The sequence below is a fragment of the Agelaius tricolor genome, unplaced genomic scaffold (genome assembly GCF_023055355.1).
Source record: "Agelaius tricolor isolate 1412-34295 unplaced genomic scaffold, bAgeTri1.0.p SCAF_20, whole genome shotgun sequence".
NCBI classification, from domain to species: domain Eukaryota; kingdom Metazoa; phylum Chordata; class Aves; order Passeriformes; family Icteridae; genus Agelaius; species Agelaius tricolor.
Window position 1 is genome coordinate 4,090,888 of NW_027269280.1, and position 13,405 is coordinate 4,104,292.

Consider the following 13,405-nt stretch of genomic DNA (forward strand, 5'->3'; position numbering starts at 1 on the left):
TAGCAACAAAGGGGAGAAAAACTTTTTTCCTTTTTAAACAAACATGACTGTGAGGATGACGACTCTTGGATGTCGTCAGCTGGGGCTCGGCAGCAGGGCTGGGCCTGGAGCTGCTGTGGGCTCCTCTCCTGCAGGAGCTGAGCTGTTCCCAAAGCTGATTTTCCCTGTATTTTCTACTAAAACCTGCAGGAAAACCAAAGGAAGGCATCAGCGAGGCTGCCACGCCGAGCCCTCCTGGCCTGGCCTGGCCTGTCCTGCTGAGAGCAGCCCTGGGAGCTGGCAGGGTTTGGGGTGCACCACACACTGGGGTGATGCTCTGGAGCTGCAGCTGCTCATCCCAGCATGGGCAGACCCCAGCAGGCACTGCCTGTCCCTCCCTGGGGACTGTGCTGAGCGTGGCCACTCTGAAGGACCACGGGGAGTGGGAGGTGTGTGCAAGGCAGGTGCACAAGCAGTGCAAGTTTGCACGTGTGTGTGAACCACTCTCACCTAAGAATTTGCAGCAGCATCCATTTTATAAATTCCTTTGGGCTCCTGAGTTAGGAGAGGCCACAACAGCACAGTCACAATTAGCAAGGATGTGTGGCCATCAATTCCCATTAAAAGATCTTCTAGTAATTATTCAGCTAAAAGTCCAAATGACCCCTGGTTTTCCTTGCAAGAAAGATCCTAAAAGAACAGGAGCAGGCTGGCAGTTTTTGATGGGATTTTTCTTTAAATTAACTTTGCTAAAAGCAACATGCTGAACCTGGAAAAAGAATCTGGAAATCATAATTTTATTTCATGCCAGAAAAGATCATTCTATCAGGACTCAGTGTCTTCCTTTGGGAGCCACCACAGCACTGCTGAGCTGTGGGTGCTGGTGGCAGAAGTGCCCTGCCATGGACAACACCTGGTGGCAAATTTGGGGCAGCATTTTTGAGAGGAAAAAGGAGAATTGTATGGTCACCCCACAGAAAATACAATCACTAGCAGCAGCTCTGCCACAAAGCAGTGCCTAAGACAGATGTACATGGCAAGGCCTGCTTTGACTCCTCTCCCACCTGCAGCAGTTAAATCCAGTCTAATTCCACTGCCTGCTCTGGGGTTACAGCTCATTTTCATCTCTCTAGACTGGGAGGCCACTAGGTCTTGTTTAAGACCCTGTCTAAATGAGATCCTACAAAATTCCTTCTGAAAACTCCTTCAAAAAGTGCAGCTCACATCTCCAAGTTCCACAGTTGGCACAGCATGGCCCAAACTGGGTCCCTGCAGCCAGGGACCCCCTCCAAAGCCCCTGGGGCCAGGGAGAACCCGGGAGCTTTGTGGCTCCCCCCTCCTGCTCCCCCCTCAGCCCAGCTAATCGGGGGAGTCACAGGGACCTGACAGGTGACAAATAGGATTGTTTACCTGGCAGGAGTGGGGACAGAGCGAAGCCAAGGGCAGTGAACATCAAAGGAAAGAAGCCTGGGGGGAGAGGGATGCACGGGGAGGATGTGCAGGGAAACAGCAGGCCTGTCTTTGAGGGTGACAAAGGAGATGGGTTAGGAGGGAAAAAGGTGAGAAGAAAGAGAAACTGGAGGTGCAGCTGTGTTTGGATGGCACGTGGGAGCTGTGAGGGGGAAAGCAGAAGCCCAAGGCTGGGCAGAGATAGGAGAGGGCATTCCTTGGGCACAGGAGTGGAGGGGGTGTGCAGCAGAGCTGGGACACACAGAGAGCCAGGCCAGCAGAACACGGATGGCACCATAGGGCAGGTGAAGTGGCAGGTCCAGGTCCTGGAGCAGCAGAGCTGGGGGAAGGAGAGAGAGGGCAGCAGGACAGTGGAGGTGTGGCACAGGTATGGGGTGCAGCAGGATGGGAGCTGCTCCTGGAGAATTGACAATGGACACCCTGGAGGGAATTCTTGCATGCAGGGGCAGGTGTGGGGAAAGGTCGTGCCATGGACAGAGCGATAACACAGGGCAAAGCAGAGCATCCCTGGGGCAGGAGGTGGTGGCAGCTCTGGGCTGCCAAGCAGGGACAAGGGCCAGCACAGCTGCTCCATGAAGACAGGCCCAGCACTCTGCCCAGAGATTTGCCTGCCAAGAGAGAGGTGAAGCAGGCTGCCCCAGGGTTTAGGGAGCTCAGGCTCCCTGCCAGCTGAGGGCTGGAATGGGGGACATCCACAAGGGAATGGAGCTGTGTGTGGGGGGATGGCAGGACAGAGCCAGGCTTGGCTCAGCCTGGCAGCATCAAAAGGCTGGGGCTGGGCAGCATCGGGGGCTATGAGAGGCGACTGGGATGGTGGGGGCTGTGAGGGGCTGAGCTGGGCCGGGGACTGATGGGGGTTGTGAGGCTCAGGGCCATGGGGGCTGTAAGGGAGGAACGCTGAGGGGAAGGGGCTATGGGGGACCAGGGGGCTGTAGGGCTGGCAGCCATGAGGGACCAGCGCCTGTGAAGGGCATGAAACCAGGGGCTGGGGAGCCTGTGAGGGGCTGAGCTGGTGCCAGGGGGCTGTGGGAAGTCAGGCCATGGGGACAGCGGGGGGATGAAGACAGGGGACAAGTGGTTGTGGAGGGCCAAGGGGCCGCGAGGGGGTGGAACCAGGGGCTGGAAGGGGAAAGCTGTGAAGGGCCAGAGCTGGGAGGCCGAGAGCATGAGGGTGATGGAGCCAGAAGCTCTGGGTTACGGGATGCTGGGGGGGCTGCAGGGGCCTGGCCCCGAGCGGGGCCTCACCCCGCCCCTCCCCGCTCCCCATTCGCCGCCGCCGCCCCCGGGGCTCATCCTCCCCTTCCCTCCCCGTCCCTGCCCATGCCGTCCCCGCTCACCTCGCTCGTGCTGGCCGAGGAGGCGGCGCTGGGGGTCGGCGAGCGCTGCAGGGTGACCAGCGCCATGGCTGCAGCTGCGGGGCTGCGGCCGCCTCCCCCTCACGCCGGGAAGGGGCGGGCCCGGGGCGGGGCCTGCGAGGGAAAGGGCGGGGCCTGAAAGGGGAGGAGCTCCTCTCTATGGGCGTGGCTCGTTTGCGGCGGTAGGCGGGGGTTTATGTGGTGGGCGGGGTTGTCCGGCCCATCCCACCCCCCCCAAATCCCGCCCCCAATATCCCATTCCATGGCAGGGACGCCTTCCACTGGCCCAGGTTGCTCCAAACCCTGTCCGACCTGGCCTGGGACACTTCCAGGGATGGGGCAGCCACAGCTGCTCTGGGTAGCCTGAGCCAGGGCCTCCCCAGCCTCACAGGGAGGAATTTCTTCCCAGTATCCCGTCTAACCCTGCCTCTGGCAGTGGGAAGCTGTTCCCCCTTGTCCTGTCACTCCAGGCCCTTGTAAATAGACACTCTCCATTTTTCCATCAGGCTGCCTTCAGGTACTGGAAGGCCACAATTAGGTCCCTCTGATGCCTTTTCTTTTCCAGGCTGAACAATCCTGATGCCCTCAGCCTCTCTTCCTACTCAAAAACTGAGCCAGAAGCACTCAATTTTTCCAGATTCCACAGGAATCTTGTGTTCAAGAAGCAACTGGATGTGACATTAGTGCTGTGGTCTAGTTGACAAGATGGTGATCAGTCAAAGGTTGACCTCAGTCATCTTTCCCAGTCTAAGGGATTCTGCAAATCCACACCCCAGGAAGTCACAGAATCACTGCTGCTGGAAAAGACCTCCAGGACCATGCCCATAAACACATCCCCGTGCCCTGGTCTGCCAGTGGTCACCATGGAGACAAGAGGCAGGGGTGGCACTTTGCCACCAATGGTGGTGACCCCGTTTTCCATGACTCTGGGGCCTCCTGCCAGTGGCATCACGCGGGAACTCCACCTCCCAGAGCGAGAGCAGACTTTGGCCCTGCTGCCCTGGACACTCAGACCTTGCCCTGCTGAGCTGCAACAACTCTGACTCTGAAGCCTCCGGACACGGCACTGACTGCTCCAGGGACCCCACACTCTGCAGGTAAACTGGTGGAAAATGTGTATTCACGTTATTTTTTGGCAGATCCTCCTCAGCTGGCACTGCAGGGACAGTGAGGTGAGTCCCTGTCCCTGGTGGAGGAGGTGACCCTGGTTCCTGAGGGTTTTAAAACCATGGCAGATGGGAAACAGCTCCCACTGTGCTGTTCCAATGACTCATCCCTCCGTCCTGGCAAATGTCATCCCCCTGTTGTCACAGCAGAGATGCTGGACTTGCCCAAAAAAACCCTGTAGGCTGGAATTTATTCCTGCTCCCAGAACCAGCCCAGGATCTGCACTCTCAGCTCTTCCCCATACTGGTTTTTGTCCATTCTGTGCACAGGCAGTGACCACAGGGCTTTTCCAAGGCAGGAAAGTTCTGTCAGGAGGGAACCAGAGGATGGAGAGGGGCTGCAGCAGTGTCCAGTTCTGGTGGCCCCTCAGTTTGGGAAGGACATTGTGACTCTTGAGCACATCCAGAGGAGGCAACAGGGCTGGTGAGGGGCCTGGAACACAAACTCTGTGAGGAGCAACTGAGGGAGCTGGGGGTGTTTAGCCTGGAGAAAAGGAGACTCAAGGGTGGCCTTGTCACTCTCTATAACTCTCTGAAAGATGGTTTTTGGTATGGTGGGGTTGGGCTCTTTCTCCAGGAACTGATAGAACCAGAGGACACAGTCTCAAGCTGCACCAAGGGAAATATAAGTTGGGTATTAGGAAACAGTTTTTTTATGGAAAGAGTGATAAAGTTCTGGAGTGGCTGCCCCGGGGAGGTGGTGCAGTCACCATCCCTGGATGTGTTTAACAAAGCCTGGATGTGGCACTGGGGGCCAGGGTTGAGGTGTTGGGGCTGGGTTGGACTCAATGGTCTTGAAGGTCACTTCCAACCCAGTGATTCTGTGGATTCTGTGATTCTGAGATTCTGTGAATTCTGGGATTCTGAGATTCTGTGATTTGCAGCCAGAATTCACCCGCAGCCATCCTCCCAGCTGTGCCTGGAAGGGTTTGAGGTGGTGGCACAGCCACCCTCCTGTGCAGCCCTGTGGGTGGCAGTGGTGTGAGGATCCAACCTTGCACTCATCACAGCTGGCATTGCTCCCTGGGAAACAACTGCTGCTTCCCATCTTTTTCATCCATGCCCGCTCAGAGCAGGGTTGGGTCACTGGGAATGGAGGGTTCCCAGTGTCCCTGGGGAGATGGAGCTGTGGTGGGTGCTCCAGCATCTCCCTGGCTGCTCAGCCTGTGGCTGGTGGGACACAGAGGAGGATCCCTGGGGCAGGACACACCTGGAGCTCCTTGTGCCAGCAGTGCCGCCCTGCCAGCTGGGCTGCAGCTTTTCTGCTGGCACAGCCAGGGGTGGAGACACATTCCCCAGCCACTGGGAGGAACCACAAACGCCCCATCCATGATTCCTGGATCAGAGCTTCTTGAGGAGGGCTGGGAGGCTTTACAAGAATGAACCGTGAGGAGCTCAGCTCCACTGCCAGAGCAGCTGAGCTCCTGCAGGAGCTGATGCTCCCTCGTGCTGTCCCCAGCTTGTCCAGCAGCCCTTGGAGCCGGAGCCATGCGCGTGGCCGTCATCGGGGCCGGGGTGATCGGGCTCTCCAGCGCCCTGTGCATCCAGGAGCAGTTCCAGAGCCTGCTGCCTTCCCTGCAGCTGGAGGTCTACGCCGACCTCTTCACCCCCCACACCACCAGCGACGGGGCAGCCGGGCTGTGGCAGCCCTACCTGAGTGACCACGGCAACCTGCAGGAGACGTAAGGCAGCAGCAGCAGGAGGAGGAGGAGGATGCTGCCTGTCCCTCTCCCTGTGTGCCATGAGCTGCCCTGGCACAGCTCCATGGGGCTGGCAGAGCCACCACTGTCCCATTCTCATCCCAGGCTCTGGAATAAAGAGACGTTCGATCACCTCCTCGGGGAGCTGCACTCGCCAGCAGCCAAGGAAATGGGACTTTTCCTCATTTCTGGCTACAACCTGTTCAGGGAGCCACCGCCGGTAAGGAAGGAGCAGGTCCCAGCTGGGGCTGGGGAGGGTTTCAGGGGCTCTGCTCCTTCCAGCCAGCGCTTCCCAATATTTCCAAATTTGCCTTGGGACATGGTGTTTTCTGTGCTCCCGAGGCAATACTGGTGTGAGGATCCAATAGGGGAGTGACAGAGCCTGTCCAGCTGTGCTGGCAGCTGCACATCCAGCTGTGTCCCTCTGGGATGGGCTGTGTCCCATGGGGTGTGTCCCATCAACTCCCCATAGCCCCTGTCCCACGGTGATCCCGGCTCATTAATGATCTCAGGACTTTATTTCCTGGCTCATTAATGATCTCACCTCTTTCTCTTCAGGATCCATCCTGGAAGAACATTGTCCTGGGATTCAGGAACTTGACCCCAAAAGAACTCGAACTCTTCCCTGGTTACAGGTATTTTTCAGTGAGTTTTTTTGGAGACTCAGGTAGGACAGTCCTGGATACCTCCTGAATACAGCTCTGGCATGAGGCAGTGGGACAAGGAGCTGCAGGCGTAGAAATGTCCTCACTTCTTTAAAAATGCTTCCCTTCAAATGAGTAAGAAACAGCTCAAATGGCCAAAAAAGCAGCAACACAGCACAGAAACCATTCCAGCTCCTCTCTTACCTCCCCTTACCTCAATGTCAAAACAGGGGAGGAAAACCAGAAGGTGTTTTATGCTGTAAAAAGGGAGGAAATATCACGCACTCATGTGAGGAGGCTCCCAAGGGGAATTGGGGTCCCAGATCCACAGTGGCTGTCAGGAATGTTGGGGCAGGAGGCTCCTGCAGGTCCTCACAGCCTCCTCTCCTCCTGTTTCAGCCATGGCTGGTTCAACACGGCGCTGATGCTGGAGGGCAGGAGTTACCTGCCCTGGCTCACCAACAGGTGAGTGCAGCTGCTCCTGCTTCCTCTGGCTGCAGGTGTGGATTTTCACCCTGCACATCAGGATAGGGTGGGAGAGATGCATCCCTGGGAAGAGGCTCTGGAATTCCTGCTCATTGCCCCAGTGGGGTAACACATTAAAAGTGAGCACAGGAGTGTATTTTTTGCATGGCAAAAATGAAAGTAATGGGGGCACTTGGAGCTGCATCCAAGTGCTTTTGGCTTTGGAAGAATTTGGGGTTTGATTTTATTCCTTTAATTTCTAATGCTGAGCAGGTGTCCCGGTATTGAACATTTCCTTTTAATTTGCCAGTAACAAATGAACTTGTGCTTCCCAGGCTGACGCAGAGGGGAGTGAAGTTTTTCCATAAGAAGGTTGAGTCTTTCCAGGAGGTGAGTGGGGATGTGGAGCCAGGGCAGAGGGCACAGCCCCATCCCAGAGTGGAGAAGCAGCATCCAGCAGGCAGGGGCTGCTCTGGGATATTCCTTGGCAGGAATGATGGGACAGGGAACAGCAGCAAGACTATTCCAAAGTCCAGGAAATAAATTCTACCAGGAAAGATAAAAGGTTTTGGGTATTGAGGGATGGCTGACAGAGGATGGGGTAGAGCATTTATCCAGCCTGGACTGGCAGCTTTCCCTGGAATGGTTTGGTGGCACACATGGGATGTCAGCAGGAGCTGGCTGGGGAAGAAGCTGTGCCCTGGATCTGCCCCTTATGGTTTATCCATTTCCTGACTGTTGGAAAGAGCTCATTTGGAAGCAGGAATGTTGTGCCTCTGTGGCAACATCCCTGTGTGCTGCTCCCTCTCTCCTCAGCTGTTCTCCCAGGGTGTGGATGTGGTGCTGAACTGCAGTGGGATGCGCTCAGGGGACCTGCAGCCCGACCCAGAGCTGCAGCCTGGCCGGGGCCAGATCATCAGGGTGAGCTGGGGCAGGCCTGGGGGCTTCCCAAAAACCCATCTGTACCATGAGGAGTGGCTGTGTCCTCTGGGGAAAACCATGGGCTTGTGGCTGGGCCCACACTGGGATCAGGTCCTGATTCCCAGTGAACACTGCTCACGTGGAACCAACCAGATCCCATTCCTGGTTCAGCTGTGGGAATGCCCTCAGCCTCCAGACTGTTTCCCCACAGGGTGAGGGCTGGGGGAGCTCAGAGGCACAATGCTGATAATGAAAAGATAAAATCTTTGGGGGAAGATGGTGATTATTTGGAGAAACACCTGCACTCCTGTTTTCCCATCTTCCCAGGGAAGCCAGCACAGGGAACACCGAGCTAAGGGAGGGTCCCATATCTGCATCCTCATGTCCCTCCTGCTGTCCCCTGAGCCTGGCACCCACTCTCCAGCTCTGACTTCCTCCCTTCATGTCCCAGGTGCTGGCCCCGTGGGTGAAGCATTTCATCATCACTCATGACCTGAAATCTGGGATCTACAACTCGCCCTACGTCATCCCGGGGTAGGTGACCAGGCCTGGCTGGCACCAGTGGCATTCCTCTGTCACTGTCCCCAAAGCCTGGTCTGGGACATGGCTCCTGCTGTGTCTGCCAGGCCTGGCTTCATCCCTGGTGCTGTTCTTGGCTGTGTGGGAGGAGAGCAGAAGGACATGGGCAGCAAAGCCAGGGAGCTCCAGTCAGCACAGAGAGCACCCAGCACCACGGTGCTTCCATGTCCTGTCCTTTTCCAAGGACCAAACCCTACCAAGGCAAACTCCACCCTGGCCAAGTCCCCAAACCAGCCAAACACTGACAGTGGAGTGGATATTTTGGGGGAGATGTTCTGTTTTCACATCTGTAGCCATCTTTATCATCAACCAGTGGACCAAACTGGTGCTGCAGCTCAGGGTGGGGAAAGGCACTGCTGATCCATGCTCCCATAAAAATAAGGCAGGAATTCTTCTACTTCAACAAAATCTCCCTGGGAAAGCTCAGCCTTCCCCTCACTGTCCCCTGAGCTGCTGGTGAGCCTGGGGGCATCTCATTGGGTGTATCATGGAATATCCTGAGCTGAAAGGGACCACAAGGATGGAATCCAGCTCCTGGCTCTGCCCAGGGAGCTACACTGTGGGATAAATAAATCCATCTGCTGTTCATCCCAGCTCTGCTTCCTCCCAAGGGCCTGCAGCAACTCTGCTCTGGCAGTGGAGAGGGGTCTTTAAGCTGGAATTTGAATGCTGCATCTCTGACACTTCCTATTGTCCTAACATTTCAGGCTTAGGCAGTAAGCCAGGATGCAAACAGGAGCTTTGCAGGCTCGAAGCCCCCATGCAGCATATTCTGAGTGATTGCTGATCACAGTCCCAGATGAATTCCTCTGCCTGTGCTTGTTTTAGCTGGAGCTGTCAGGGCTGGCCACCAGGCTGATCCCAAAGGAAGAGCTGGATCCAGTTCTCATGTGGAGGGCACCCTTTCCTGCTGGGCAGCTCAGCCCTGGAGGGTCCCTCCTTTTGCTTCCGTGCTTCCCAATGATCAAGCAGGGTTTTGGAAGGGTCCAGCCAGCACAAACCCCTCCAGGCCCCCCTCAGCCTTAACCTGCCTCTTGTCCTCTGTTATTCCACAGGAGTTTGCACCAATCTCTGTGCTCCCTCCAGAGCCATCCTGCTCCTTCCAGCTCTTCCTGAGCCAGGCAGGGGCAGACCTGTTTGATAAGGATGGAATTATCTGTCTGCTTTGCCTAGACAAAGAATGGCTGACAGGATTTAATGAGTGACTTGCTCACGAGCAGATGTGCAGGCTCCTCTCTCTGCCTGCTCCATGCGGGAGTTTCTCCCACAGGAATGTTTTGCAGGCTCAGGGTGTAGCAGGATCCATCACCACACTCACACAGTGTCCCTCCACGTGGTGGCCCCACAGGGGACAGCTGGGGACAAGCCACCACCGTGTGTCTCCTTTGGCTCCTGGTACAGGAGCGAGTTCACAGTGCTGGGAGGGATTTACCAGCACGGAAACTGGAGCGAGGAGAACAGTGCCAAGGACCACAAATCCATCTGGGACAGCTGCTGCCAGCTGCTGCCGGCTCTCCAGGTGGGTGACCTGACTGCCAGCATGGGGCACGGGGAGCTGGGGGGCTCAGGATGCAGGAATGAGTGCTGGGACAAACCACAGGAGCTGTTTCCATGAGTCAGGGTTTCTGTGTGTCCATCATCAGGGTTTCTGTGTGCCCACCCAGGGCTCTTCCACCTGGCTGAGGGACAGGCAGGGCTGGGGCTGGTACTGAGACAAGGTTTGTAGGGATAATAATTACTCATGTATAGAACCAGAGCTTTGGGAGGTTCCAGCCCATTGTCCCCACACCTTTAGAGAAGGGTTGTGTGGGGTGAGGCTGGGTTGTGTCCACTCCCAGTGCTGCTGTTATTCCCTGGATTAGCAGGAAAGGTGGTGTGGGGCTTGGGCACAGGGATTTTCTTCAGTTTCAAGCTGGCGCTGCCATCCCAAACCGTTCTGCCTGGAGCTGCTGCAGGATGGGGAGCCCCCTGTCCCTGCTCATCTCAGGGCTCAGCTGGTGCCGTGAGGTTTGGCTGGTGGGATTCCAAGGAATGCTGTGCAGTGCTGACGTGCTTTTGCTTCCAGAAGGCAAAGATCGTCGGGGAGTGGAGCGGCCTGAGGCCAGCACGGCCCTCGGTCCGCCTGGAGAGGGAGAGCATCCGGCTCGGCAATCTCCAGGCAGAGGTACCCGCCCAGCCCCGGGGTTGAGTGTAATTAATCACCGTGTTAATTGTGCCTGGGGCAGCGATAAACAAGCCCTGTTCCTGTATCATCCCTCTCTCCATCTCCCCACCAAGAGCGAGGGAATCTTTGAGTCCAGGGATAAATGTCAGAGATACTGAAACAAATGATTGATGTGGCTGCCCCATCCCTGGAAGGGCTCAGGGATCAGTTGGAGTAACCTGGGCTTGTGGGAGATGTCCCTGCCCACAGCAGGGGATGGGACAAGAAGGGCTTTGAGATTCCCCCAGCCCATGCTGGGATTCTGTGCTTCTCCCCCAGGTGATTCACAACTACGGCCACGGCGGCTTTGGGCTCACCATCCACTGGGGCTGTGCCATGGCAGCAGCTCGGCTCTTGGGGACCATCCTGCAGGAGAAGAAGCAGCTGGCCACCCCCCCAGGGCCCCGCCTGTGAGCACTGCTCCCCTGGAATGGGTGGCAGCAGTGGCTTAGGGATCACAGCAGGAGGATGGGAACAGCACAGGGATCCACACAGGGCTTGACCCAGCTCTGGCTCTCAGTGTCTCATTTCCAGGTCGCTGCCATTTTCCAGGTGGCTCCACTCCCTCCACAACCTGCCTGGAGGAAGGGCTTTCAAATATAGACTAATCATCCGTGGCAAAGTGCACCGAGGGCTGTCTGGGATCAGGCTGCAAAGGGCAGGCTGGGTTCAGCTGAACCCTGGGCAGTCCTGCAGTTCATCTGCACCAGGGGACAGGATCTGAAACAGAGCTGGGGACACCTGAGGTCTCTGCTGGCCACTCCAACACCCAGTGTGTAATTAGATTTACAGGCTCCCCCCCAGGAGGTAAAAGCTCCTTAGTAGGAAGAAGCTCTGAGGCTCCCAGGGAAGTAACAGCAGCTCTGGGAGCACGTGCCTGGCTTACTCCAGTCTTCCTCACATTCCTGCCAGGACAAAGCTCGGGCCACAGCACCTGCTTAGTGTAGCTGGAACCAGACAGCAGCACTTGCCTAAAATGGCCTTTCCAAACGATGTTTTAGCAACAAAAGCAACTTGTTCCAGCCCTGTTGGCTTGCCAGACTCTATATATAGCAGAGAGCATAAGAAAATAGCTCTTCTTGTCCCTAAAACTCCCACGGGCCCCTCAGCTTCCCACTTCTCCCTCTCAGAGAGAGAGGGCCTGGCCTGGGGAAGGTTGTGCTTCTCAGAGGAGGAGCAGGACTTTTTGGGGTGTTAAGGGATGCTGCTGGGGACCCAACACACTGTTCTGAAGATACAGCCTGGCTGACCTTCCCATGCCACGTGTCTTTCCTGCTTTACAAACCAATCCCAGACAGGATGGTGAGGAAGCCTCAAATCCAAAGGCTGTTGTGAGCCCAGCACAGAGCCTGGCTCACTCTCCTGTGTGGATAAGCCAAGTGTTCCTTACTCATCCGTGGTGCAGCTCCTCTCTCCTGCTGACTCTGTGTGCCAGGAATAGCTCAGCAGCGTGGGCATCTCCCTGCTGGGCTTAGCAGACACAGCTGGGCTGGGGAAATTGGGAGCCACTGTCCAAAAGAATTTCCAGCTTCCTTGGAAATGTTGCAGTCACTAGGTAAAGTCAGGAAAAGGAAAACAAAGGCTGGAGAAAATTCCCTGCTGATTAATGCTGAACCCAAGGGTCTGTGATCCCACCTCAGGAAAAGCCATTCAGGGGATCTGGATCCCCTTGGTTTCACTTATTCCAAGTGTGAGACATTCAGGAGCACATCCTCTGCTGTAAATCCAGCCCCACTTTGGTGATTTTGGGAAAATTCCACTGGACAAAGAGGGGTGTAGGAAATCATTGTACACCTGACAAGAAGCAGCTGATTCTTTGATCTCAGAGCCTGCAGGAGCCCTGTGATCTCACGTGGCCTCTTGGCAAACAGGAACGAGCTGATCTGTAATTTTATTTGCAGGTTTAACTCTGTTTGTTTTCTAAAGGCCTCAATTTGATCTGTGTGACCAATAAAGGGAATGTTCAAATCTCTTGTGCATGATGGTTCTTCCTCTTAGTGATGGCACAGGAAAGGCCTCAAATGCCGATTCCACAGAAATGTCCCAGGAGATCATCATTCCATGTCTCCACACACATCTTTCCTAAACATTTGATCCTGGAGGAGTAGGAGTCATCAGTCCAAATTCCAAGCAGACCAGGGAACCTGGAATATCATCCTGTGAAGGTCTGTGGTTGCTGACAGTCCCCAGGGCATAAAGAAGTCACAGAAATCACAGAATCGTGGATTTGGATGGGAAGGGACCTTGAAGATCATCCAGTCCAGGGCAGGGACACCTTCTACTATCCCAGGTTTCTCCAAGCCTCCTCCAACCTGGCCTTGGACACTTCCAGGGATGGGGCAGCCACAGCTTCCCTGGGCAAATCCCCACTTTTTATCAGTTTTATCAATTTTAATCAATTATCAAAATCGATTTTGATCAGAGGGATTAAAATTCATTTTGAGGCCAGGGAAGGTCAGGGAATGGGACCTGGACAATTCCTGCATGTCCTCTGACACACACAAAGCAATACCTCCCATGTCCAGTGTCAGCACATTTTAGAAACTCCACAAGGATCTCCCGTGACCCAGAACAAAGCTGGAAGCACATCAAGTATCAGGAGAGTCAGCAAACAGCAGCTCTGGCATTTGGGAAAACTCCTGCCAGAGCTCAAAGAGTGTTTGGACACCACTCCCAGGGATGCACAGGGTGGGACTGTTGGGGAGTTGGACTGGATGATCCCTGGAGTCCCTTCCAGCTCAGGATATTCCATAATCCTGAGTATGAGCTTTAGAAATGCCCGAGGATGCCAAAAAGTAACCACAGATGTAAGAATATTCCCCCCAGCATTGCTTCAGCCACACAAACCCTTCCAGTTCCCAATTATTTCCATTCCCAGGAAGGAGGCTCTGCTGGGATCCCAGGCTGGGAGAAGGAAGATGGA

General features: G+C 55.5%; 2 protein-coding genes across 5 annotated transcripts in view; one reads left to right on the forward strand and one right to left on the reverse strand.

Moving 5' to 3' along the window:
• SSH1 (slingshot protein phosphatase 1) overlaps positions 1 to 2,917 on the reverse strand; it is a 31,350-nt gene extending 28,433 nt beyond the window's left edge. The window contains exon 1 of the mRNA XM_071445192.1: positions 2,787 to 2,917. Within this exon, the coding sequence (XP_071301293.1) occupies positions 2,787 to 2,852 (66 nt within the window). The 5' untranslated portion in view covers positions 2,853 to 2,917. The remainder of the gene's footprint in view (positions 1 to 2,786) is intronic.
• A 680-nt stretch (positions 2,918 to 3,597) lies between these two features.
• DAO (D-amino acid oxidase) lies at positions 3,598 to 11,435 on the forward strand. 4 transcript variants are annotated; one of them, XR_011681963.1, is made up of 11 exons: positions 3,599 to 3,920; positions 5,439 to 5,652; positions 5,776 to 5,890; positions 6,229 to 6,305; positions 6,714 to 6,779; positions 7,115 to 7,169; positions 7,596 to 7,700; positions 8,152 to 8,234; positions 9,628 to 9,798; positions 10,345 to 10,443; positions 10,762 to 10,895. XR_011681963.1 is itself a non-coding variant. In XM_071445215.1 (11 exons), exons 1-11 carry the CDS (start codon positions 3,917 to 3,919, stop codon positions 10,894 to 10,896), a joined length of 1,071 nt encoding a protein of 356 aa, XP_071301316.1. In that variant the 5' UTR covers positions 3,609 to 3,916; the 3' UTR covers positions 10,897 to 11,435. The 4 variants fall into 4 exon arrangements, 3 of the variants coding, with proteins under 3 accessions (XP_071301318.1, XP_071301316.1, XP_071301317.1); XM_071445215.1 differs by having other exon boundaries at positions 3,609 to 3,920; positions 9,681 to 9,798; positions 10,762 to 11,435; XM_071445216.1 differs by having other exon boundaries at positions 3,743 to 3,901; positions 5,430 to 5,652; positions 9,681 to 9,798; positions 10,762 to 11,435.
• Positions 11,436 to 13,405: the final 1,970 nt, after the last annotated feature.

Excerpts from the sequence above, each read along its gene's own strand:
- DAO (XM_071445215.1), top strand. Across the intron at positions 6,780-7,114 it reads CTGCCCTGGCTCACCAACAG|GCTGACGCAGAGGGGAGTGA; the intron begins GTGAGTGCAGCT and ends TGTGCTTCCCAG. Across the intron at positions 10,444-10,761 it reads TCGGCAATCTCCAGGCAGAG|GTGATTCACAACTACGGCCA; the intron begins GTACCCGCCCAG and ends CTTCTCCCCCAG.